General features: G+C 37.9%; 1 protein-coding gene across 3 annotated transcripts in view; it reads right to left on the bottom strand.

The window, feature by feature from the left end:
- Positions 1 to 24,875, bottom strand: part of CARMIL1 (capping protein regulator and myosin 1 linker 1) — a 317,490-nt gene that overhangs the window by 54,021 nt on the left and 238,594 nt on the right. For all 3 annotated transcript variants that reach the window (XM_060109371.1, XM_060109372.1, XM_060109373.1), the window contains exons 25-29: positions 23,990 to 24,118; positions 22,976 to 23,107; positions 11,577 to 11,752; positions 8,406 to 8,493; positions 4,411 to 4,560 (exon numbers count right to left, since the gene is read on the bottom strand). In XM_060109371.1, coding sequence (XP_059965354.1) covers positions 4,411 to 4,560; positions 8,406 to 8,493; positions 11,577 to 11,752; positions 22,976 to 23,107; positions 23,990 to 24,118 — 675 coding nt within the window. The remainder of the gene's footprint in view (positions 1 to 4,410; positions 4,561 to 8,405; positions 8,494 to 11,576; positions 11,753 to 22,975; positions 23,108 to 23,989; positions 24,119 to 24,875) is intronic.

The raw sequence follows: 24,875 nt of genomic DNA, 5'->3' as shown, positions 1-24,875 counted from the left end.
CTTCTGTTTCTGTTCACATATTGATTTAGTATGGAAATAGTAAGAAGATATTTTGCATTAAACAATGCAGTCTACTTAAATCTAACTTGGAATTTAATTCTGATTGCAAGAAATGTACCAGATATGAAATCAGTATACAGAGTATAAGCAGACTGGTTAAACATGCAATGGTCTACAGACCATTGGGTGCCTGCCTTTGGGTGATCTTAGATCACCTCGGCCAAGTTACTTAATATTTCCATGCCTCAGTTTCCTCATCTGTTAAATAGAAGGTATTAACAACACCTATCCTTCATAGGTTGTCATGAGAATTAAACTGGTTGCTATTTAATAAAAAGCTTAGACTAGTGCCTAGCATGTCATAGGTGCTATGTAAGTGTTAAATAAATGAATAGGAAGACTTTTTAAGCCATCTGATTCCCAGCCCTGGAGTTAAAGGGTTATCAGAATCTCTGGCACTACGACAGTAGATACAGGTTGAAAAACCCTGCAGGTTATTCTAATAGTTCTTGTTCTATGCTGCCCTCCCCCCCCACCAGGTAAACTAAATTACCTCTTAGTTTCTTTCCAGTTAAAAGGAAAAAAAAATAATTACTTGATTGGAGACAGAGTTTTAAAAAATGATTCCCCTTTCTGCCATTTTGTTTAAAGAAATCAGCATTTTTCTTCAACTTTATGAAATTAAGGTTGATGAGAAGCTCTCAGTCATCCTCCCAGCAGATAACAGGCCCCATCAAATCATTCAATCATCCCTATTTCAGCCCGCAAAGTACAAGTTTAATAGGTGTTGACTAAGTGAAGAATTTTCTTCTAAGAAATCAATCATTGTTTTCCATCTCCACGAAGGCAATCCTTAAGTTCAAACTAATATGTATTTCAACAACTAATCTATGGCTCTGAACCTTCCCTGGTGCTATCATAGCTATTGGTTCTTTAAAGAGACTTAAGCACTGAAACGGAATTGACTTTTGGACCACAGAGAAATGGAGGAAAACATAAAGATATCCAGGAACAGGGGAAAAAAGAGATGCCCAGAATCTCCACTAAGTCTGTTAAAGAAATGTTCAACAATGGATTTAGTAGATACCATGAACATCACAAACAGAAAATGCCAGGATCTGTTAACAATCTTGAATCTATAAGTAGAAGGTTGGTGATGAGTCAGAGTTACTCTGGAATGTCCTAGGGAAACTATTTCAGGGCTTTGGGCTACAAACAAACATTTTAGGGAATAAAGTTATAGCATCTCCCAGAGCAGTCACATTCAAGAGTGCTCTGGCTCCATGTGGCACAATTTCTACCTGCCAGGGATGTATAATTCCATGTGGGAAAGGTTGTATGCATGTACTTAAATGCTTCTAGAATTTTCTATGCAACAGTTTATCTTGTGTCCTTTCTTCCTGGATCACTTAAGATCTAAACGCTGCCAAAAAATACATATAGGCTCATTTAGAAAATCATCACCAACTAAATGTCTCTCCCTTTGAAATACGTACTTCAAAAATTTTTTTAAATTACACCACATAAAGATAACAAGTTGAAATATGTGGTAAGATGTCAATGAGAAACAAAAATGATTTGCTACTTTGATTATGAAAGGTGGCAGTGCAAGTAACTTAAAAAAGCAAATTTAATGCTCTTTCCAATTAGATGTGAGTTTGTACCACTGGCTTAGGGTAAGAAGTCCAGAGCTTAGGAAGTTGATTTTCTTTCAGAGTGGGACCTTTGCACCTGGGATAACTGCCACCATGTAAATGGGGCTATCTTTGGGTGGCTTAGAATCAATAGTTAGGCTGAGATTATAGAGGAAATTATTACAGCACAAAATCCACTGACTTGCACTTTCTACACAAAAATGTTTTTTCATTAAACTAACATCAAACTTGGCTCTGGTTTTCTGCTACTTAACAATTCATTAGCCTCATTAAAACAATGACCAAAGACAAAATTTTTAGAACTGAAAAAAATGCTATTTTTAATGGCTTAAAAATTCTGCCCAAGTATTTGTTTTCTTTATAGAGAGCTCTGTCTTGTCTCAACAAGACATTCGACACCAGAGGCCCTGCTTCTGGTCCTAGGATTCAGTAGCTGCTCACGTCAGGAATGGCCCTAACTGCTTGCCTCCCAGCCGTCTGAACCAGAAAAAAAACACCCTTCTAACCTGGGTCATCCTCTGAGTGAAGTTCAGAGAGCTCTCCATCTAGTTCTGCCTCTTTCTGCATCATAGCAACAAGACAGTTTTTACAAAATGGAAGCCACACGGTGCTGGATGTGCCTGCAGCATGGTTTGCCCTTTGATCCTCATAGTGGTTCTGTATCTGCATTTTTTTTTTAAAGTACAAACTTCCAGTTATAATAAGTCCTGGCGATGTAAAGTACAGCATGGTGACTGTAGTTAACAATACTGTACTGCATATTTGAAGTTGCTAAGAGAGTAGAGCATAAGAGTTCTCATCACAAGGAAAAAGATCTTAACTATGTGTGGTGATGATGTTAATTAAACTTGTTGCAATCACTCTGCAATATATACATATATTGAATCATTATGTTGTACACCTAAAACTAATACAATGTTATGTCAATTGTATCTCAATAAAAACTAAAATTTAAAAAAGGGTTCTTTTCCTCTATCCTCACCCCACCCACTTTAAGGAGAACAACTATTTTTTTTCTTTCACATAACAAAAGCAAATTAGTCAATCAAACAAAAACAAACCAAGCTTATACAATTTAAAACCATCCTTACATGAGCTAAGCCAATCTTTTTTAACCAACACTCCATCACCCAAAACCACATGACTTATAAACTCAAAAACTCATGTTTCCTATACCCCATTCCAACTCACAAACAACCAGATAATTCTGGCAGAAAACATCATATGTAGAGTTGATTTTAAATTTTTAATTCAAATCTATTTCCTATTACTCCTTTTTTTTTTTAGGGTTAGCCTAAGAGGTTTCCAGAATAATTACCCTATGATAACTTAGTGTCTATTACCTCAAAGTGTAAACAAAATTTAAAATATTTATTAAACATACATTTTATAACATACTGGATAAGCAAGTTTTAAAAAACTTGATATTCCCTCTACACAGACCAAATATATTTATAGATTTATACAGTTATATATTAACAGAAAATTATTTATCTTTAGTTATACTAGAATGTTACTAGTTGAAGTATATACTAACATACTAATGTTGAAATCTAAGATATATTTTAGTCTTTCTTTGCTAGTCTCCTTGTATATGATAAGGTTTTATCTGGAGGGCATTTATCTGTTTTATTCATAGATTTTAAAGATGATAGTAATGGTTTATAAATAAGGAACTACTTAAAGCATATTCTCTTCTGGGCTAGAAAAGTAGTATCAGTCTCATCAGATCTTTGGTTTTGAAAGTTAAAAACAAGTACCATTTCTTTACAATGGCTGCATTGAAAAATTACTAAAATCAGAAGCTGATATAGAAATATTTGGGCACATAAGTAGACCAAACCTAGTCTCACCAGCACCCTCTCAGATTATAAGAAATTACTAAAAATGAATGTTTTAGTAAAACATAAAAATACTAAATACAGAGGATGAAAACATATTTAATACAGAGGTATATACAACTATATTAACAGTAAAATGAGAAATAACTATACTAATACCACAAATTTTAGAATAAGAAAATAAAAACTGACATCAAATTGTCCCCAGAAAAATGAAGTATCAACAACCTGAATACTCTAGTTTTATGGTCAGATGGATGCACCATGTGGATGCACCATATTCCAGCTTCTAAAGCACATCAAGTCAAGTCAATGAAAGAGAATATGAACTAAACAGTAAATGCAAATCTTAAGAGTGTACCCCAAAATTGTGTAAAGAAAAAACAGGAAGAAGCAAGAGATTAAAAAAAAAAAAACCTAAAGGACCAACAAAGAGATAATCATCCTACATATTTTTTTGGGGAAAAAGTCCTTCCCCACGTTTTTCTGAAGGCTTATTTAAAGATATTTTCCTGTCACAAATGACCTTTAAAAGGTAAATAAATAATTTCTCCTAATTAATTTAGGAATTCCCACCCCCCACTATGGTTTTAGAGACAGATCCAAGTTTTATGCTCACTGCAATTTTCACAATTTTTCGTTTTTTGGGGGGTGAGTGGGGTGGGTGGAGGTACTCGTTAAGAAAAGTTTTACAAAATTACAGATAAAAAGTGAGTTATAGGGCCTTCGTGGGAACCAGAAGGTTAAGCTTTATCAGCGTCATTAAGAGACTATATACAGCAACAAGTTTCTGAAAGAACTGTCTCTGCAGGGAAGTTTTATTTGGTCTGGTTTGTAAAGGTGAGATTTTTTTAAAAAAAACAATAGCAAATCCAGTGAATGGGATAATGCTGTCACCAAAAGATGTGTCTTACCATACAAGTATCCAGATCTTCCAAACGTTCTATCTCTGTGAGCTCCTCCACCATGATGGTGGAGCGTTTGACGGGCTTCTCCTCAGGCAGCTCGATCTCCAAGGAATCTTGCTGAGGAAGGGCCTTGCCACGTCTGCTGAAATGGTCGGTCTAGAGAGTCAAGACACATCAAGGAGAAATGAAAGCCCAGAGGCAAAGGAACAGCAAGTCAGCTGAATTCCAGAAGATACCTTCCACAAGGTGGCGCAGTGAAGGATACTGTCTGCACTTGGTTTATGGAGACTCAATACATTCACACTGGAGTAAGTTACCTCTTTTATCATCTTTCTTTGGAAGGTGGAGTATTATAAACAAGAAATTACAAAATCTCCTTTTAAACATCTTTTGAGACATTAGTTGAAAACTAGGTAATTCATAAATCTTTGCCATGTTCGTGTAAATATGCACAAAGTAGGCATGTATTTTTGTTTTCCAAAAGATGCATTATGAACATTTTCAGGAAGCTGATGTGACTTTTTTCAGCTTTCGGTCTTCAATACAATCACCTAAGTGTCCGTCGACAGATGAACAGGTAAAGAAGATGTGGCACATATATACAATGGAATATTACTCAGCCATAAAAAGAAACGAAATTGAGTTATTTGTAGTGAGGTGGATGGACCTAGACAGAGTGAAATAAGTTAGAAAGAGAAAAACAAATACCACATGCTAACACATATATATGGAATCTAAAAAAAAAATGGTACTGATGAACCTAGTTGCAGGGCAGGAATAAAGATGTAGACGTAGGGAATAGATCTGAGGACACAGCGGGGAAGGGGAAGCTGGGATGAAGTGAGAGAGTGGCATGGACATATATACACTACCGAATGTAAAATAGATAGCTAGTGGGAAGCAGCTGCATAGCACAGGGAGATCAGTTCGGTGCTTTGTGACCACCTAGAGGGGTGGGATAGGGAGGGAGGGAGGGAGGGAGGCTCAAGAGGGAGGAGATATGGGGACGTATGTAAGCATATGGCTGATTCACTTTGGTATAGAACAGAAACTAACACAGTATTGTGAAGCAATTATACTCCAATAAAGATCTATTAAAAAGAAAAAAAAAACACTAGGAAGGAAAGAAGTCAAAGGGGAAGGACAGATTGAAGTCGCTGGATTAGACCCACAACCATAGCAACTTGGGACTGGTCTGGATGCTGATTCCAACATCTTAACTGTAAGAAGACATCTCTGAGTCAATTGGGGAAATCTGAATATAGAGTGGATTCTAACTGGTAATAAGGAATCTTTGTTGATTTTGTTAGGTGTGACTGTTTCAGCAATCATGTAAAAATCACGCTGCCAGTTAGAGACGCCTTCTGAAGTATTTACAGCAAAATGGCATGGTATACGAGAGATGCTTTTAAATAGGCCGTGTGTGTGTGTGTGTGTGTGTGTGTGTGTGTGTGTGAGAGAGAGAGAGAGAGAGAGAGAGAAAAAGCAAAGAGAGATCAGCAAAATATTGGGATAATTGTTAAAACTGAATAGTGGGCAAAGGAGGGCTCATTGTCATACTTTCTCTGTTCTTGTCTGTGTTTGAAATTTTCCACAATCAAAATGCTTTCTCCCCCTTGGAAAAAAAAAAAAAGTAAGTGAAGCATGATGTCATTGCCACCAACATTACTGGTGGAAATATAAGGGAAATTTAAACCAGAAAAATAACTGACACAGTGTAAATGAGGAGACCACTTAGTACAAAAGAAAATAAGAAGTGTTCTTTTTTGTTAATTTTATTTCCTATTTCCTCTGAAACAACTTCTTTCTATATCTAGTGCTCAAAAGTATCTAACGAGGGGAAATAAAATGATTCCAACCTTCATTATTTTTAAAGGACTGAAAGGAAAGAAATTGCTAATAAAATTTTAATTATTGCTAGTTTTCACTGTTCTCATGTAATAATTATCATATTTTACATGACTTATTAATTACCAGTGTTGTACTTCAGATAAACCTAAGAAAGTAAATGGTAAGAGATGAAATAAACTGGGCTGAAATTAATAAGCTCTAGTGCTGAGCTGATTCATCACCAGGAACCTTGAAACGTTGAGAACCAGTTGACAATTCTATGGAACCTTTGGGAATATTTCTAAACTTAAGTCGGAGAAAATATTAATGCTACTGGAATGTCCTTGAAAGAAGTATTTCATTTTGAAGGTACAATTTCTTTCACAAAGCAGTTAAGCTCTCAACTTACAATCCAAATCAGCAGTAAGAAATTCAAAACGAAAGTGCATTCACACAACTCTTTTTCGATTGTGAAAAGAAAATGTCAGTACTTAGAGTTACCATATTCTTCAAAGAAGGACAAATGCAAAAAAAAGTGAAAAAATTCAAAGTGTCAGTGTAGTTCTCACATGCAGCCATATTGATACAACACCTAGTATTTGTGTCATCAAGTAGGCATCTTGAGACAGTCCCTGGAGCTGTAGGTTATCGATAAACTATTTCTATAAAGGATGTTTTATTGATTTTATTTCTGCTTATTTAAAAAATGTTTGAATTGTGATCTCTTGACTTGTCAAGAGCTCTTTGTAGCTCTTTATTGTGCAACCAACTGCAAACCAGTGCTTCTTAAAATCTCTGTGGTAATGAACCAGTTTTTTGTATTTCCAATTTGCCACAAACCAGTATATTGATAAAATACAATACAAATTTTAAAAAATTTAAATAACATGTGTTTGCATATTATTGCCATGTCAAATTGCTCTAGAAGTCTCTCCACGCTTCCTCTTAGTTTCTGAACTTGCCTTGTCACGGACTAGTAACCATTTATTAGTGGGCCAGCTCCAGTCCACAGGCAATACTTTGAGGAGCTAGAGATGTCCAGCTTATCTTTTAGATCTTAGAGAAGAGTCATATATTTTTCTCAAATGAATTTTTCAAAATACTCATTTTGTCTGCCTCCTCAGAAGAAGCTGTTGCTGCTCCTGTGATTTTGGTGTTCTCTACCGTCACTCAACAATTCAATGCCATAAAACTGTAGGGTATCTACAGCTTACATAGTTAACCTGCAATTCTTCTCTGGAGAAAACACTGTCATAACTTGTTTGGGAGATTTCTACTGCATCATATCACAAATATTTTCGAGACACAAGATATAGCCACTTATAAAACCTTCATCTGTACCTCAGAGGACTTCGTGAAGTTTCTGATATATTTTTCGTATGCACTGATGTTGGAAATATTTCTACCTAGTTTCTACCTTGATGTAGAACCAGTCTCTAGATGAAGAAAATTTTAGTTTTTCACCTTGGTGATATCCAAAAGGCCTGGCTGGACACTCAGCAGCTATCAATCGCTGGAATATGTCCATTTTACTCTTGCACTCTCTTTGGACTCCAAACATTTCATTTCCGTCATGTTTTTAAGAATACTCTGTTATCAGATAATCATATCAGAGAACAACAAAACGAGCACAGATAAATTAAATACAGGTGAGCCTTGGACTACATGGGTTTGAGCTGTGCAGGCCCACTTACACGAGAATTTTTTTTAGTAGTAAATACTACACGATCCGGGTTGGTTGAATCCTCAGATGTGGAAAGCCAACTATAAGTTATATGTGGATTTTCAACTGCAGGGAGGGTCCTGCCCCAAGCCCCCAGTGTTGTTCAAGGGTCAACTATAATCTAAAAAAAAATTCTCAATTTTAGACCTTAGTCCCAACATCATCTCCTATCAAAATTTTTGACCTGTACGCATTATAAATGAACAACAACAATTCTGAATACCATTGCTTCTGCTTTGCCCTGCCATTCTCTCTGGAGAAATTCTAACATGCTCTAGAACAGCTGGAAGCAATGAAGAAGAAGGAGGAAAACTAGGATTTTAACCCATAAAGCTGCAAAGGAATAAAATGTAGAAAAGCAACCACATTCCCACGCTGGAGACTGCCCTGCATTACCACAGACCAAACCAGGGTTAGGATAAGGGTTCAAGATGTCCACAGCACTTACCAGTTTGTGATGGCAGTGTGAAAGTGCATCCAGAATTTCATCCACGATTCGATCAGATAGGAAGGAGGCTACTGTCAACTTCACTTCACTGTGTGAAAATCAAAAGCACAAAGTGGCATTTTAATTTGTGCAAGAGGGAAAAAAAATCACCCACCCTTGATACTATGTTGATAAGGTCAACTGTGATTTTGTTTCTGTCTTTGAAAATGGCACAGAAGAATGTGCAAACAGGGCGAAGGATTTCCAAAAATAAGCCTTACACACTGCCATAAACACACAGGTAATAGACTTTCTTCACCAATTCCAACCTGCCTCTGCAATTTCAGAACTCAAGATTTAGTGGTAGAAATGAAAAACATCTGGATAAAGACAAACTTAATGGGAACCATATGTACCATGTGGGAAGAACAATTCATCCATTGACATAAATGAAAACCAACTTGGGCTGGAGTAAATTAAGAAAATCTAGTCTGGTTGTGACGTCTTGGTTATTTCTTTCATATGCATATCCACCGCCTTTTACAAAACTTTTTACCAGTCAAATGGTACCATATTGAACTGCTTCTGCTTTGACTTGCCATCAAGTCAAATTCACTGTTCTCTTGCCTTTTATGAACAGAAGTTATCAAAATGTTTAGTTTTAGTGCCTCTTACCTAACCTTACAAAGATGCCCAGACAACAAGAAGTAGCTTGTAGTTTTTACTAATAAATGACTCAGCCACTAAGGTTTCCATCAGAGGGCTGGTATTTTGGTTAGCATTTTAGCTATTTGGCATTCCCAAGAATTCAACTTCCATGTGTGTCTTCAGTCTAAATAACCCTACCTAAATGCACACATGCACAAATGTGCATAAATGCACAATAAATTGAAAGGTAAATGTGCTGGAGAGATACATACCCACGTTCCAACATCGTCACATAATTTCAGCCTACTTGTGAAGTCAATAATTTAAAAAATTTTCGAGCAGGGGAAGAAGTTATCAAAATAAGATTATTTACTCCTCAAACTAAAGTTGAAAGTATATTTGTGTAACAGAGAAAAATCTTTCTAACTGAAAGGCAGTAATTTGCATGCAATGTTTCTGCTCAGAAGATTTCTGATGGCAGGGCAGAGGGGAAGCACCAACTCTTTGATGACTACAGTACAAATTTTCCTGGGCTGAATATAAAGGAATGTTTCTTTAATTCCTGTCTCTGAAACAAGGTCTCACTAGCTATTTGGTTTATCTAATACTATATTATTCCCCAGAGGTGTCCACTGATAAGATTCACCCAGGTTGGTTATGAAAAATACAGACAACTAGGTCCTACCCCAAACATCCAGAGAGGCCTGGGAATCTAATGTTAACAAGTACTTCCCTCTGATGCTTTTAGACATGTTTGGGAATTCTGCTTCCTTCTAAGACTACAGAGTCGGTAGTTTGTTTCTCTTCCCCACCTCCCGCCTCTCTGAGGTAGGGAGGGAAAGTTTATTGCAAGTTATAGCATCAAAAAAAGGTTCTTAAAAAGAAAACAATAGATATATGTATAACTGAATCATTTTGCTGTGCACCTGAAACTAACATAACATTGTTAATCAACTATGCTCCAATATAAAATAAAATTTTTTTAAAAAGCAATTATTTTTTAACGTTTCAGGACCATCCTATCATTTTGCTACTGGACGCTCTCCTTCCTTCCTGATTGAACTTCCAGTTTGCAAAAATTTTAAAGGAAAAGATTCAACTTAGCTTGCATGTGCCTATTTTCATTCTAACAGTGCTCAGTATAATGCATCATCATAAGAAGCCAAGTAAGGAGTTAGTGGACATATAACTGATTTATTTAAGTGAGGAGTTTTATACTGCTATTCAACTTTTAGAATTTGCCCATTTTCAAGGGAAATGAGCATATTTGACAGAATCTGGTACTCCAGGAAAGGCAGAATATGATCTACTGGTGGTTCAATCCACTATTATGAAAAATGGTGGTCAATACATTTTTTTTCTTCTTAATACTTAAGGGGCTTCAATAGAAATTCTGAAACTACAGGTTACAGAAATATGTAAGCATACCTGGGCTAGAGTTCATAAAATCACAATCTATGGGGTCCTAAAAAGCCTCTGAAAGTCTTTTCTTAATTTCTCAAGTCCTTCCAGTTGCCTTACAATTCAGTTGAATAGGCATTAGGATCTTTGTTTAAAAGACAGACACACACAGTACAGCTGTATCTTAGACCTGAAACTGTCTAGTTACTACAGAACTCCTAAACCCTCAAAGCTCTATAGTCTAGCTTTAAGGTTATCAGCCTTTGATATCTACATTGTGATGATATAATTTTTTTTGCATATTTTAAGTCTTATTTTTCTTGCAGGCTGTCATCAAGCTACATCATGATGTGTCAGGACCTCTCTCAACTCTCCAGATAGGAGCTGTTATTTTTGCTACCCCTAAGTATTCTTATCAAGATTTGGACATGGTTAAAATGGGAAATTTTAAACGCTTCTGAATTTGGTTTTTAGTCACCTGACTCTCCAACTAGAAAACGTAACGAGAATTAGCTGAGCTATAATGTAATACTGGTGATCATCCCAGAGTTTCTATGTAAAAATCCAGGAAAGTTTGTTGGTGACCACACCTTCTAAATATTTATACCTAGGCATAATTTTCAAACTTTATCAAGCAGAAATCTATGTAAACACTCCAGAGCACCATTAGCACATACAGAGTCTCCCAGACCCATCAAAGAACCCAAAGGGAAATACGGTGAAGTCCTAGTGGGCCTCTTTGCCTATTTATAGGCTGTGCATTGGCTCAGAATATTCTGGTGGTAGAAAGCAAACCGACCTCATTTTTCAAAAGTTAGTGATTTATAAAGGTGAGAGATAAGCTTCAGAAGCAGAAAAAAAGAGGGGATTACAAACATGTACCCCCCTCTTAAAAAAATAAAACTCTTAAAAAAGAGCGGGTAACTGTTCCTCAGTAATGCAGGCATATCTGTGGTCATCTGATTTTGGAAATGTATTAAACCTATGCATCTATGCACAGCTATATCTGTATATACTCACTGCCTCATAGACATGTCTAAACACATTCTGTACGAATAAAGCCAACGATAACGCTCTTCATAGCTGCCTCAACTGCATTCACAGACACTGCAGCTCTGCGGTTTATTAACATTATAAACCTACCTAATTTTGTTAAGGATATCAATTCCAGACTGCTCCAACAGGACATTTTTAACAAAGGTACGTGGGATGGAAATCTTTTCAGTGCTGGCATGGATCAAGTCTTGCCGAATGTGGGCTTTTTTCATCACATTGGGACAAAGATTCTCGGCAGCATCAACCATGGACTCAAGCAACGCCTGCAATGCAGCACAAGTGGAGAGAGAGAGATGAGGACACAGCCCCAGAGGCTCCCCCCATAAAACTGAAAGGTGGTTAGTTATGATGCCAAGCTCTCAGAGAACAGGGACACAACAGAGTCCCAGGTGCAACTAAGGATTCGGAGCTGCCCTGGGGTGACTTGTGACTGCTGGGTGATCACTGATCTCAGGTGATCACTTTAAATCAGACACCCTGGCATCTGAAGCATGATGGTGTGCTAGCTGTACTTAACACAGAGGCACTCATGATAAGATTTAGAAAGACACATGTACATCAATTTACCACACCAGACTGTTCTCCTGGGTATTAGCAAATAAATTTACACATGTCCCTAGAACATACATCAAGTTAGAACTCTTGTGCAATTTCACAAATCACAGAAACCTCAAATCAGGGTGAAGCATTCAATAGCTCCATCAAAAGAGCAGTCATAGCAAACCACTATATAACAACTGCTAGTTTTCCCCTTTTAAAAGAAAAGCTTTAGTGTTAAGTAAAATTATAATTGTTATCAGAACAATAAAAAACATGAATAACAGACAAAAATATTAACAGAGCACTTTATAAACAACATTAATAATAACAGTCAAAACCTACTTATATAGCACTTCAGAACTTTTAAAATTTTATCCGTCCATTTTTTTTTTTTTTTTTTTTTTCTTTTTGCGGTATGCGGGCCTCTCACTGTCGTGGCCTCTCCCGTTGCGGAGCACAGGCTCCGGACGCGCAGGCCCAGCGGCCATGGCTCACGGGCCCAGCCGCTCCGCGGCACATGGGATCCTCCCAGATCGGGGCACGAACCCGTATCCCCTGCATCGGCAGGCGGACTCTCAACCACTGCGCCACCAGGGAGGCCCTATCCATCCATTTTATCCTTCCAAGATCTGTGAAGATGGGTACAGAAGCTATTCATGTGATCACCATCTTATAGTTGAAGAATGTGAACTAAGGGAAGTTAAACGATTTGCCTGAGATGGGTGGCACGGCTGGTAAGTGTGGAAAGGGCACCCAAGTTAGCGTCAGACCTAAATTTGAATCCCAGCTGAGTGACACTGGGCTAAGTTACTGATCTCTCAATTTTACTTTCCTCATCTATAAAATGGCAAATAAAAAAGTTCTTGCCTCATAGGATTACTGAAGATTAAATGATATTACATATGTAAAGTTTTCAGTATCGTGTCTAGCATACAATAAAAGTTCAGTATCACAGATAATGTTATTAATTTGTTTTCAAAGATGCTAATCCTCATGATAAGATCCCAGCATATACCCTGAGAAAACCATAATTCAAAAACAGTCATGGGGCTTCCCTGGCGGCACAGGGGTTGAGAGTCCGCCTGCCGATGCAGGGGACACGGGTTTGTGCCCCGGTCCAGGAAGATCCTGCATGCCGCAGAGCGGCTGGGCCCGTGAGCCATGGCCGCTGAGCCTGCACGTCCGGAGCCTGTGCTCCGCAATGGGAGAGGCCACAACAGTGAGAGGTCCGCGTACCGCAAAAAAAAAAAAAAAGAGTCATGTACCAAAATGTTCATTGCAGCTCTGTTTACAATAGCCAGGACATGGAAGCAACCTAAGTGTCCATCAACAGATGAATGGATAAAGAAGATGTGGCACATATATACAATGGAATATTACTCAGCCATAAAACGAAATGAAATTGAGTTATTTGTAGTGAGGTGGATGGACCTAGAGTCTGTCATACAGAGTGAAGTAAGTCAGGAAGAGAAAGACAAATACCGTATGCTAACACATATATATGGAATCTAAGAAAAAAAAAATGTCATGAAGAACCTAGGGGTAAGATGGGAATAAAGACACAGACCTACTAGAGAATGGACTTGAGGATATGGGGAGGGGGAAGGGTAAGCTGGGACAAAGTGAGAGAGTGGCATGGACACATATACACTACCAAACGTAAAGTAGATAGCTAGGGGGAAGCAGCCGCACAGCACAGGGAGATCAGCTCGGTGCTTTGTGACCACCTAGAGGGGTGGGATAGGGAGGGTGGGAGGGAGGGAGACGCAAGAGGGAAGAGATATGGGGACATATGTATATGTATAACCGATTCACTTTGTTATACAGCAGAAACTAACACACCATTGTAAAGCAATTATACTCCAATAAAGATGTTAAAGAAAAAAAAAAAAAAAAAAAGAAGCCAAGCTTGATCCCATTACTATTCCAGTATGAAGGGGACTAGTGGAGCATTACTGTGTAAACACTAGTCTCTCTGCTCATATATTCATATGCAAAGCACGATGCCAATAGTACAATCTCTCATCACACTGTAGGATGAGTGGCAGAGCAGCAGGATGTTTATAAAGATCTTGTGAAAAGCAGGAGAGGAGTGGGGGAGCCACTTGAGAAGTTTCCGAAAGCCCCTCGTATGCTGACAGTGCTCCGTCCCTGTGAGAACTCTGACTAATCACTCATGTAGTACATTATTCCAAGAGAGCTACAAGCAATGCCAAATGAGTCAGTTTAAGACAAATCACTTTCCTCTTTGGCATTAAAATAAACACATTCTGTTCCAGATGGAGTAGCAGAGTCCAGCACTCCTGATACGAACGACCTCAGGTATCAATACGCTGTTTGAATTCTGTCATGTTCATCAATATAGCGTGACTTTCTGAAAGGTCCCCTGCATGACAGTGTTAATTCAGTTGGAATGAACTCCAGACCTAAGGAAGCCTGGCTTCCGATGTAGACCCCGACGTGAAATTTCTGTGGAATGTTAAGTGCGCAGCGTTAAGTGAAGAACCTTTGCAGATCTCTGCTTTCTGAACTATAAAATTATTTCTAAGGTCTCTTTCTGCTCCACAAATGGACTACTGCATGATTTTTGACCCTATAAAAAGGAATTTCATCCTGCCCTGGGCATCCAATTCGACAGATATTTTGCAGTTAATTCCCTACCACCATCTCTAGCCCGACACTGTATACTCTACAAAGTGATTTCATCCAAGATTTCCTTTTTTTTTTTTCATCCATGACTTCCTTTGATCCACATAACAACCCCGTGAGTAGAGGTAGATTTTAGCAAACCCATTTTATAGATGAGAAAATGGAGACTCAGAGGAGATAAGTGACTTCCTCAAGGTCACACAGCTGGTTACTGGAATAAGTGAGAAGGGGACTCAGGTGTTTCGTCTTCTACTCTTGTTTCCTACTCCAGCCACCCTTTTCCTATGCTCTGCCCATTGCCCAAAGGTGTGACCCTTTCGGCTCTCTTCATTACCTACAATTTTCATCCCCTAATGCTGGTACCTAATGCCACCATGGTGGATTTTCTGGTGACAGGGGTGGTAAAAAGGGGAGAAAGGATCACAGGATAAACTTGTAATGCAGCCCCTGACCACTCTGTGTCTAGCCCCCAGCTCAGGTCCTTAAACAGCATCTCTTTCCAAGTCCCATGGCCCTCTGCACACCAAACCATATCCTTCAACATCCGTCCTTCCCATGGCTTCAAATTACTACCTATATTCCAATGGTTCTCAACTAAGTGTTTACCTATAGCCACCTACCCAAAACATCCAATGCATATATAATATAGCCTATTAGGAATTTCCACCTGGATATTCTACCATGGCAAGGTCAACTACAACATGTTTGGCCTCCCATTAAACCCACCTAAACAGTAACTGCAACAGCAAAATCAACCATTCTTGCAAAGTTTTTATTGTGAGGTATGGTACCAAACTAGGGCAGAAATTTGCAACTCTCCTTACACTCCACCTACCTCAACTCCTTCCACCACAACTATCTCTAAAACATGTTAAATTTACTCCTAGACATTTTCTCAAAAGTGGAAATATGCCAAAAATATTACTCATTAGTACAGAATAGAAATCCCTGAAATATCTGGTAAATGCTCAATTTTCTAGCCTCATTTTTTGGTCATATCTCTATATTCCTCTTATAACTATTCATATCCAGTTATAGGGCAGTTCCCCACATGATCCAGGCTCTGTCTCCATGCTTTCTACAACTGATCTCTTAGCCTAGAATCCTGTTCCCCTCTGTAGCCAGAATAAATCATCTGTATGCCCCCCTACTCAGCTCAGCTCAAGCATCACCTCAGGGAGATGTTCTTGCTCTTGCTCCTTCCACGCCCTTCACATTCCAAACTGCATTTGATGATCTCATAGCATCCAGTGGGGACCTCAGTAATCAAATGTGCTATAAAACGGTCAAGAATGCAGTAATCTGGGGATCAAAGAACGCCTTTGAGAATCAATGCACACTCATCCAGAAAAATTGGTATGAGATTTTACATATAACTTTGGAATTTCATGGAGAGCTAGAGGCACCAGACTCCAGATACACAACTTGTACTTGACAGCAACTGTGAAGCCCTACCCTCTCTCCCCAGGGCCTAGCACACTTCTTGGAACAATCTCTAAGAAACATATAAAAAGTATTATAAGCTCAGGAACTTACTGAATGTGGGTTCTGAACAGTCCATCATTTTTCTATTGATCAATGATTACTCACTGAAGGTAGCATTATGAAAATTTGCATAGATGTATGGGCCCATTTCTGGGATCTCTGTCACATTGGTCTGTCTACCTCTGCATACTGTCCTAATTGTAATAAGTCCTAATATGTGGTAGGGCAAGACTACCAACCTTCTTGTTCTTCCTCATAAGTGTCTGGGCTTATGAAGAAGCCATATATTTCACTCTAAGTACTGGTTTAGCGGCATCTCACAGGTTCTGATTTCTAACTACTTTATTGTTTAATTATAAATATCCTCTAATTCAAATTATGCCCTCCCCTTTGACCCTTGGGTTACAAGTAATTTTTAAATGTATAAACATGTGGGGTTTTTCCCTTTTTTAAATGTTGTTATTAATTTCTAATTTATTTTAAATGAAACCAGAGAATACCACCTTTGAAAGTTGTTGAGATGTTCTTATAGACCTCATGTCAAATATTTCACGTATCCTTGCAAAGAAGTGATAGTCTATTATTGGTGCACTGATCACATAGGTCCACTAGGTCACAATTGAGAATTCTATTGTTCAAATATTATAAAGAATTTTTTCAAATATTCTTTATCATTACTTTATTTACTTGATCTATCAGTTACTGGCAGTCATTTTGAAAGATCTCTACCATGATAGTAAATGTTATCAATTTTTCTTTGTAATTTTGTCCACTTACTCATATATATAAAGCCATATAATTAAATACATACACAGTTGAAATCATCTCTGGCAAATTGGATCATTTGTCATTATTCACTGATCTATTTTATCTCTAGTAATGCCTTTTTTTTTTTTTTTTTTGGCCACGCTGGTCAGCATGCGGGATCTTAGTTCCCTGATCAGGGATTGAACCCATGCCTCCTGCAGTGGAAGCATGGAGTCTTAACCACTGGACCACCAGGGAAGTCCTAGTGATGCCTTTTCTACTGCATCACTAGATTTTGAGTGAGAGCATTCCTTCTGGTGTGGAATTGAACCTTGTATTACAGGATGTTTAGGATCATTATCACCTGCCCATGCCAACGCAAAATAATCCCAAACATTTCCTAATGCTCCTCTTGGTATGCAGTATGAGCCCTGGTGCACTGCCTCTGTTTTGGTGGTTACACTAGAAATTTTAACCTGCATACTTTACTTCATGTCTAAAGCAGCACTGTCCAATAGAACTTTCTGAGATGATGGGAATACCTATGCTGTGCAATATGGGAGCCACTAGCCACAGGTGGCTATTGAGCCCTTTAAATGTGGCTAGTGCAACTGAGAAACTGAATTTTAAATTTCATTGAATTTTAATTAATTTACATTTAAATGACCATATGTGGCTAATGGACAAGACAATGGACAACCCAAATCTAATGTTGATCCCTTAAGTCTTTTCCAGAATAAAACTAGGATGTTAGACTTCTTTTACTCACTCCTAACTGACTTAGATGCTCACTTCTAGTATTTTACTTGCATTTATTCTTAATTTGACAGCAAAAATTAGACATCCATGTTGTTGTCTCATACAGTTGATGTTTCACATTTGGCATTTTCCCTGCTCACTATTCTTTCCTGCAGCTCAGACCCTCTTTCTTTGATAATGTTTCCTTTGTCCTAAAGCATATCCTTTAGATGTTTATTTAGTGTGGTCTACTGGCAGTAAACTATCTTGGATTTTGTTTGGATGAAATGTTTTCATTTCATCCTCATTCTTAATAGTAGGTTTACTGAGTATATAATTCTTGATTTGTTCTCTCAGAAGCATGAAGATATTATTTCATTGTCTTTTTAGCTTCCTGTCAAGAAATGAGCTGTCCTGTCCGTCTTCATTGCGATCTTTTTAAAGTAATATGGCTCTTCCTTCCCTCTGGCTCCTTTTAAGATCTTCTCTATGTCTTCAGTGTTTTCCACTTTTCATTACAATGATTCAAGACATGGATTTGTTTCTATCTTTCCTGCCTGGGTTTCGCTGGACTTCCTGAATCTGAAGATTCTAGCCTTTCATCAATCCCTGAAATTCTCAGCCACCATCCCCTCAATTGTTACCTTCTCCTATTTATCTTCTCTTTCCTTCTGGAAATCTAATTTGGCTTATGTTCAATTTTCTCACTCTATCCATGTTTCTTAACTTTTTTTACATATTCTCCATTTTGTGAGTCTATGTGTACTACCTTGAGACAACTTGAATGAGCACGCCCTGTATTTGAAATGTGATAATCAGATTTCATTTTGCATGTATCTTCCAAATGATAGTTAGGAGAATCTATATTTCTTAACTGTAAAAATAGCTAATGATACTTAAACCCTGTACAATATTTGTAAAATAAATTGAGTTAATATCCTTAACATATTCTTGCAGTGAGCAAATGACTAGCTGTAATTCATTACAAGCAAATAGAACTTCCACAATGAAGTGCTCTGAAATTTCTCTTTCTTTTGCTTTGGAAAATATTATATAAAATGTAGGAAAATAAGAAAACTCAGAGAACTCTCCCAGCAAACTGAGTCAGTACTTGCCAAAATGCCACCTACACCCCTCAGGCCTCATTTCCTTGGTAAACCTGATATTTACCAGTGAAGTATTCCACAGTTGAAGCCCTGAGGGAAATGAAGCATTTTCAAGGCCAAAACAAGCATTCTAAAATTTAAGTCCAGAAGGAGAAAATGAAAGTTCCCTTATGTTAAAACATTCAAATCCCACTTATTCATCTATGATTACCCCAGGAATAAATGTTAGGATGAAAAACAGGGAAAACAGGAGGTGAGTTGTCATTTAAAAACACCTAAAACAGGCCAGTCCAGAGAAAATATCACTTCGTTTCAAGGAAGGACTTTCTCCACACTTACTGCTTTCTTCTCCTCCAGGAAGTTTGCTAAGAAGGCTGGCTCTTCCGGCCATTCCTTTGGCTTTTCTGAACTACTATTTTTTTTGAAAGATGACTCAAAGAGCTATTTGAACTTAATCTTATCCAGAATTCAAAATGTGTACTGCTGGCCATGATACAGGATGAGTAAATATTAAGGATAAAATCTCCCTAATTATCTCGAGACCAAGACAATCCTGCACAAGGAGGCTCAGCCCCAACAAATGAGGTGACTTGCTTGGAGCAAACAGCTAGTAGCAAACCCAGGTCACAAATCCAGGCTTGCTAGTCCCATTTTTTTTAATTCACTACAATAAAAACATATTTTTACAAAAAAAAATACATTCACTTTAGCTTTTGCTAGTATAACATGTTAACCTTAGAGAATTTCAGAAATAGAGAAAGGACTCTTTTTTAACCAAATAAAATATAATACTACTAGTGAAATAAATAAGGACACAGTTGTTTAAGAAACTGAATACTGATTGTAGTAAAAATACAATTTTTTCCTACATAATTTTAAGAAAATCAAGGTGCTGGAAAGCTATATAAATAGATAAATGGGGATTTTTTTTTAAACCATAAAATGATGTCCATTTGTCAGGTCAGCTGGAAGGAAAAAGAAAGGAAGTAACTGTCTATAGTCTGTTGAAAGTATCAAAAACTGTGAACTCAGTGAAAGGGAAATTAATAAGTAACATTTAATTAAGAAGTTGTGGTTGAGGATTTGCTTTGATTCATGCCAGAAGTCCCTGAAGGGAAGAGAATGGAAAAGAACTTGCAACTCAAAAGGATTGAGAGTAAAGAAAACAAGGGAGTGTGGAATAGAAAAAATCAGGGCATTTGGGAGCCTGGGACCTCAGAGATAGAATGAGAGAAAAGCAAGCGATGACTCTTGCAAATAAGGAAGCTGTAATGAACGGAGAACACTGGTGACACTGACAAGGGGCCAGAAAGGTCAGCCTCAAAAAATTTGGGGAATGTCTATTTACAGAAAAATATTTTTGGTCCTAAATATATTGTTATTATTTCAGGCTTTTAAAACTTCAAATGCCTTTTACTTTAGACCTCTGCCTTCTACTCCCTCCCAAGAATGACTGGCAAGAGTCAATTCCAACCATCTGGTGTGCTGGGGAGGAAACGGACCAAAATTTCAAGGGATAACTTGTGGTTTAGACCAGTTGAAACAAGTGCCCGTAGGAAGCTGTTTGACAGGAAAGTTCCAGTTGCAATGTTTCGTGCTGATTTAAATGACAGCCCATTCTTAGTATATAAGGAATTCTTACAAAAACTTTAAAGGAAAAAGTTAGGCAATAGATACAAATATGTAATTTACAAAAGAAGAAATACAAATGGATAATAAAATTACTTGATGCATCACTGGCTATTAAAGAAATCCAAAAGACAAAATGAGATTTTTTTTAACCTGTTACACTGACAAATATTAAAACGTTAAAATGCTTAGTATTGGTGAGGGTGTGACAAAACAAGCAATTGGGTACACTACTGGAAAACAGTTTGTGAATACATACGAACGTATAAAATGTGTGTACCATTTGACCTTGGAATGGATCAACTACAGGCAATGACTCTAATAGGATTAACCAGAAATTAGAAAATAAATTATGCTGGCTGTGAGATAAGAGAAAATATATATTGGTCTCTGTCCCCAGTTCCTGGCATAGAGCTCCTGAAACCCTTGTAATTTCCTAAGTGGTAAGAACACTAGGAGAATCTTTTGTTCTAATATTTGGTCCTTGATCCTGGTTCCTGACACAGGGCTCCTGAAACCCTTGTAATTTCCTGGGTGATGGGGGTGTGTCTTTTGCTTTATTGGGTGGGCTCTTGGATGGCTCCTGGATGAGGGCTGGTCACTGGAAAGACCAAGCCATGATTAGAAGCTTGGAATTTTCAGCTCCACACCCCACTCCTAAGGAGGGCTAAAAATGGAGTTAATGACTGGCCATGCCTACATGACGAAGCCTCCATCAAAACCCCAAAAGTATGGGTTCAGAGGGTTGGTGAACACGTGGAGGTGTGGGAGAGTGCTGTGCTCCAAGAGAGCATGGAAGCCCTGAAACCTTTCCCACATACCTTGACCTGTACATTTCTTTCATCTGGCTGTTCATCTATATCTTTTATCATATCCTTTAATAAACTGGTAAACATAAGTGTTTCCCTGAGTTCTGGGAGCCACTCTGGCAAGTTAATTGAACTGGAGGAGGGGTTATAAGAACCTCGGATTTATTGCCAATTGGTCGGGAGCTCAGGTGCAAACTGGACTCCCAGCTGGTATCTGAAGTGGGGCGGGGGCAGTCTTGTGGGACTGAGCCCTTAAACTGTGGGATCTAATGCTATCTCCAGGTAGACAGTGTCTGAATTGAGTTAAATAGTAGGACACCCAGCTCAGGGGAGGGGGGGGAACCCCTCACATCTGGTGACCAGAAGTGTCAAAAGTGAGGAGTTCTGTGTGAAAGTAAAGGAAAGACACAGAGGAGGACTGAGCTTCTCCAGTACACTGGTATGTCTATACAATGAAATACCATGTAGCCACTAACATGATGATGAGTACGCACTGATCTAGAATTGTATTCACGATATTGTACCAAATATAAAAAAGCACGTATAGTATGATCACATACGTAAAATTGTGTGTGTAGACAGAGAATGTCTGGAAATTCACTACAATATTAAGAATGATGCTATCTCCGGGATTTCAAGTGATTTTTACCGTTCAAATGTTTCACAAAGAGTAGTTTCATTTTTACACTCAGAAGTAAACAAGCAACAAAGATGACTTTAAATGTGTAAGAAAGTATCCTTTTTACATATTTGATCCTTCATGGAGGATAAAACAAGTGCTGTTAGGTAACAACTGATCTAGCAGAACTCTGTATCAACCAACCAGTCCTTTTCCTACCCCTTTGGCTTTGCTCAGAATGTATTCAAAATAACCACAGTTAAGTAAAATAAAAATGACACACAAGAGTCTCTCTGTATTGTACTACAGGAAGAAAGGGGCTTAAACGCCTAAATAATCCACAACGTTCTCTCTCACGTTAATTGAATTTACAAACAGAATAATTAGCATACTGCAAAGTTATGATTGAGTTGCTCATCAAATCCCTCTGAGCTACAGCAATTGTGTTCTCAGAAGAAAACAAACCAAATAAATACAGAAATTTAGACAAGGTCTTTTTAAGGCATCCTTGAACAGACAGATTGAAAATGATGAAAACTTTCGGAAAGTGAAATGTCTTCTGCTGGAGCTGTTTTTTGAAGTTACCTTAGGAAAAAGCTGGTCTTAGGTTACTCTCGTCACTTAAATTTCAAAGACTTTTTTTTTTTCAACCTATGAGCCTATAGCCAAGTCTCTGCTACTTTGGGTGCCTTGTAACTTCATTCTAAATCCCTTTTTAATCTTTCAACCAGCTCTTTACCTAGTGGCAAACTCTCCATATACGCAGCAGCTTGGCACTGTAAGCATACAGCTCCTGTCACCTCTCCCATTCTCTAAATCGAATGTAATAACAGGAGATATTTTTTCGCGAAGCAGACTTCTCTTTCTAAGCAAAAATCAATCTTTCTCTTATCAGTAGCAACCTGTCATACGTTAGATACGGTTAGAGATTTACCATCAAAAACAAAATTGAATTTGATAGGTTTTACTTGATCTTATTATGCAAAAAGTTATTCCAAAAAATACAAATGAAACTGGGAAAGGCACGGTATTCAATTTTTATTACACATGCACACGTGTGCGCACACACGCGCCTATAACATATAGGATAGCATGGTATGAAATATTATCATACATAGTTAAGTCATAACGATTTCATTTTCCAAAATAACAGAAACCACAAACCTTGAGCTGTTCATCTACAACTCTCGTAACTTCTCCGGCCATTGATTCCAGGGTCTCCTGAATTGGACTGGATAACAAGCCACTGGCTCCTGCCCAAGATGCACCACCAACGTGGTATAAATTTGGTAACAACTGTAAGAAAAATAAAAGTAACCTCTCCATAATAAATATTTAAATAAGCACCAAAGTCACTGCAGAGTTCATAAAAAAGGGTCGAGAAATACTAGAGATAAACAAAGACCTTGATGAAAGGCCCTTTTATACCAATTAAAAAACTGAGGTCCAGCTTTAAAACCAGAGGAACAGTACCTTACCTGTTTGTGCCTTAATGTCTTCATCTTGGGTGTGAGAGTATTTGACTAATCCATGAGGTTCCTCCTACTTATAAAATTCAATGATTGTGTGATTCTAATAGCAGAACCTGGACCAGTTCCCAGGTTTTCTGACTCCCAGTTAGTCCCTTCTCTATGAAATCACACTTTGGGGACCACAGTCTAAGTTGAGAGAAGCTTCCTTTTAGAGGTGACAGAGGAGAGTTTCGTGCTATCAGTTTGGCAGTAGAATCATGTGCAATGAGTTGCTACTTGTTGAAACTACAACTACCTCCCAGTTACCTAGAACCTGATTATACCCTTTGTAAATCACACCGACCCTCTGCTTTTAATTCTATACAGCCGGCTGGCTGTATCCGAGGCTGCAGAACTCGTGGATAAGGAGGCTCACCTGTGCTACACCATTTTATATATAAGGGATTTGAGCATCCACAAGATTTTGGTATCTGCAGGGGGTCCTGGAACCAATACCCCCTGCAGATTCTGAGGAACAACTGCATTTTGATTATTGGTAATTAGCACAGGTACAGAAAGGAGGCAAAGACTAACTCAGTTCACCTTGCCACTTGTTAGTAACCTTGAAATTGGGTAGAAAAGTAAATTTAGTTAGAACTAGTTTCTAAAACTAGTTTAAAAAGTCTTTTTACTCCACAGGACTCATGTAGCTGGAAGTGAAACTCACCGTTTTAGAGTTCTTAGCATCACGCATGAGCCTTTCTGCTGATTTTAGATCTTCCTGGACAGCATCTCCCCCACAGTTTCGTAAAGAGTTGAGATGATCTTGTACTTTCACACATATTCTGTCAATCATCTGCTCCACACATAACAATGAGAGCAAGCATCCAAGTCAGCACAGCCAACGTTCAGACAAAAGGAAACACTGAATGAGGATGAATACTTCTCCTAACTGGAATCTTCAAGAAGACAGCTTATAGCCAATTATTAATTTATCTATTTCTATAAGAAACCTTTAGCAACGTTAATTCCAAACAAACATGTAAGAGATTTTGGTCCCCTCTCCTGCCTCAGGAAATGCAGCAGGTAGAACAAAAGTGAATACTTCTTGATGATTCAGAATCTCACAGCTACCCAGTGACATTTTGCTTGATAGTAACTCTCCTTCATTAATTTTTATTGAGTACCCTCTATGTGTCAGACATAGTGCTGGGTACTGAGGAAACAGAAAAAGGAGATGTACAATTCTGAGGCAGTTGATGACAAAATGATGCCCACAGCCAGTTGGTCTCAATATTATGGAAATCAGAACATCCCTGGAAATTAATAGTTTTTAATTAGTTCAATTATATCAGGTAATTTTCTACCAAAAAAAAGCACAAACTGAGGTTTTATTATATTAACATAGGCAATAATAAAGTGAATGACATCTAGTTTCTATTCTATTAAGGTCCTTCTCCCATGTTAATTATATCTGAATCACTTTCAGATGTTTCATGGATTTAAACATAAAACCCACAGGGTAGTGGCAGATCACTACTGTGGACAAAAACTAGTACAGAAGGGTAAGATTATGCTCTATTCTATTTGTATGTATAAAGAGAAACGTGAAC

The sequence above is a fragment of the Mesoplodon densirostris genome, chromosome 10, assembly GCF_025265405.1.
Source record: "Mesoplodon densirostris isolate mMesDen1 chromosome 10, mMesDen1 primary haplotype, whole genome shotgun sequence".
Classification (NCBI taxonomy): Eukaryota; Metazoa; Chordata; class Mammalia; order Artiodactyla; family Ziphiidae; genus Mesoplodon; species Mesoplodon densirostris.
This window is presented reverse-complemented; position numbering and strand designations above follow the sequence as displayed.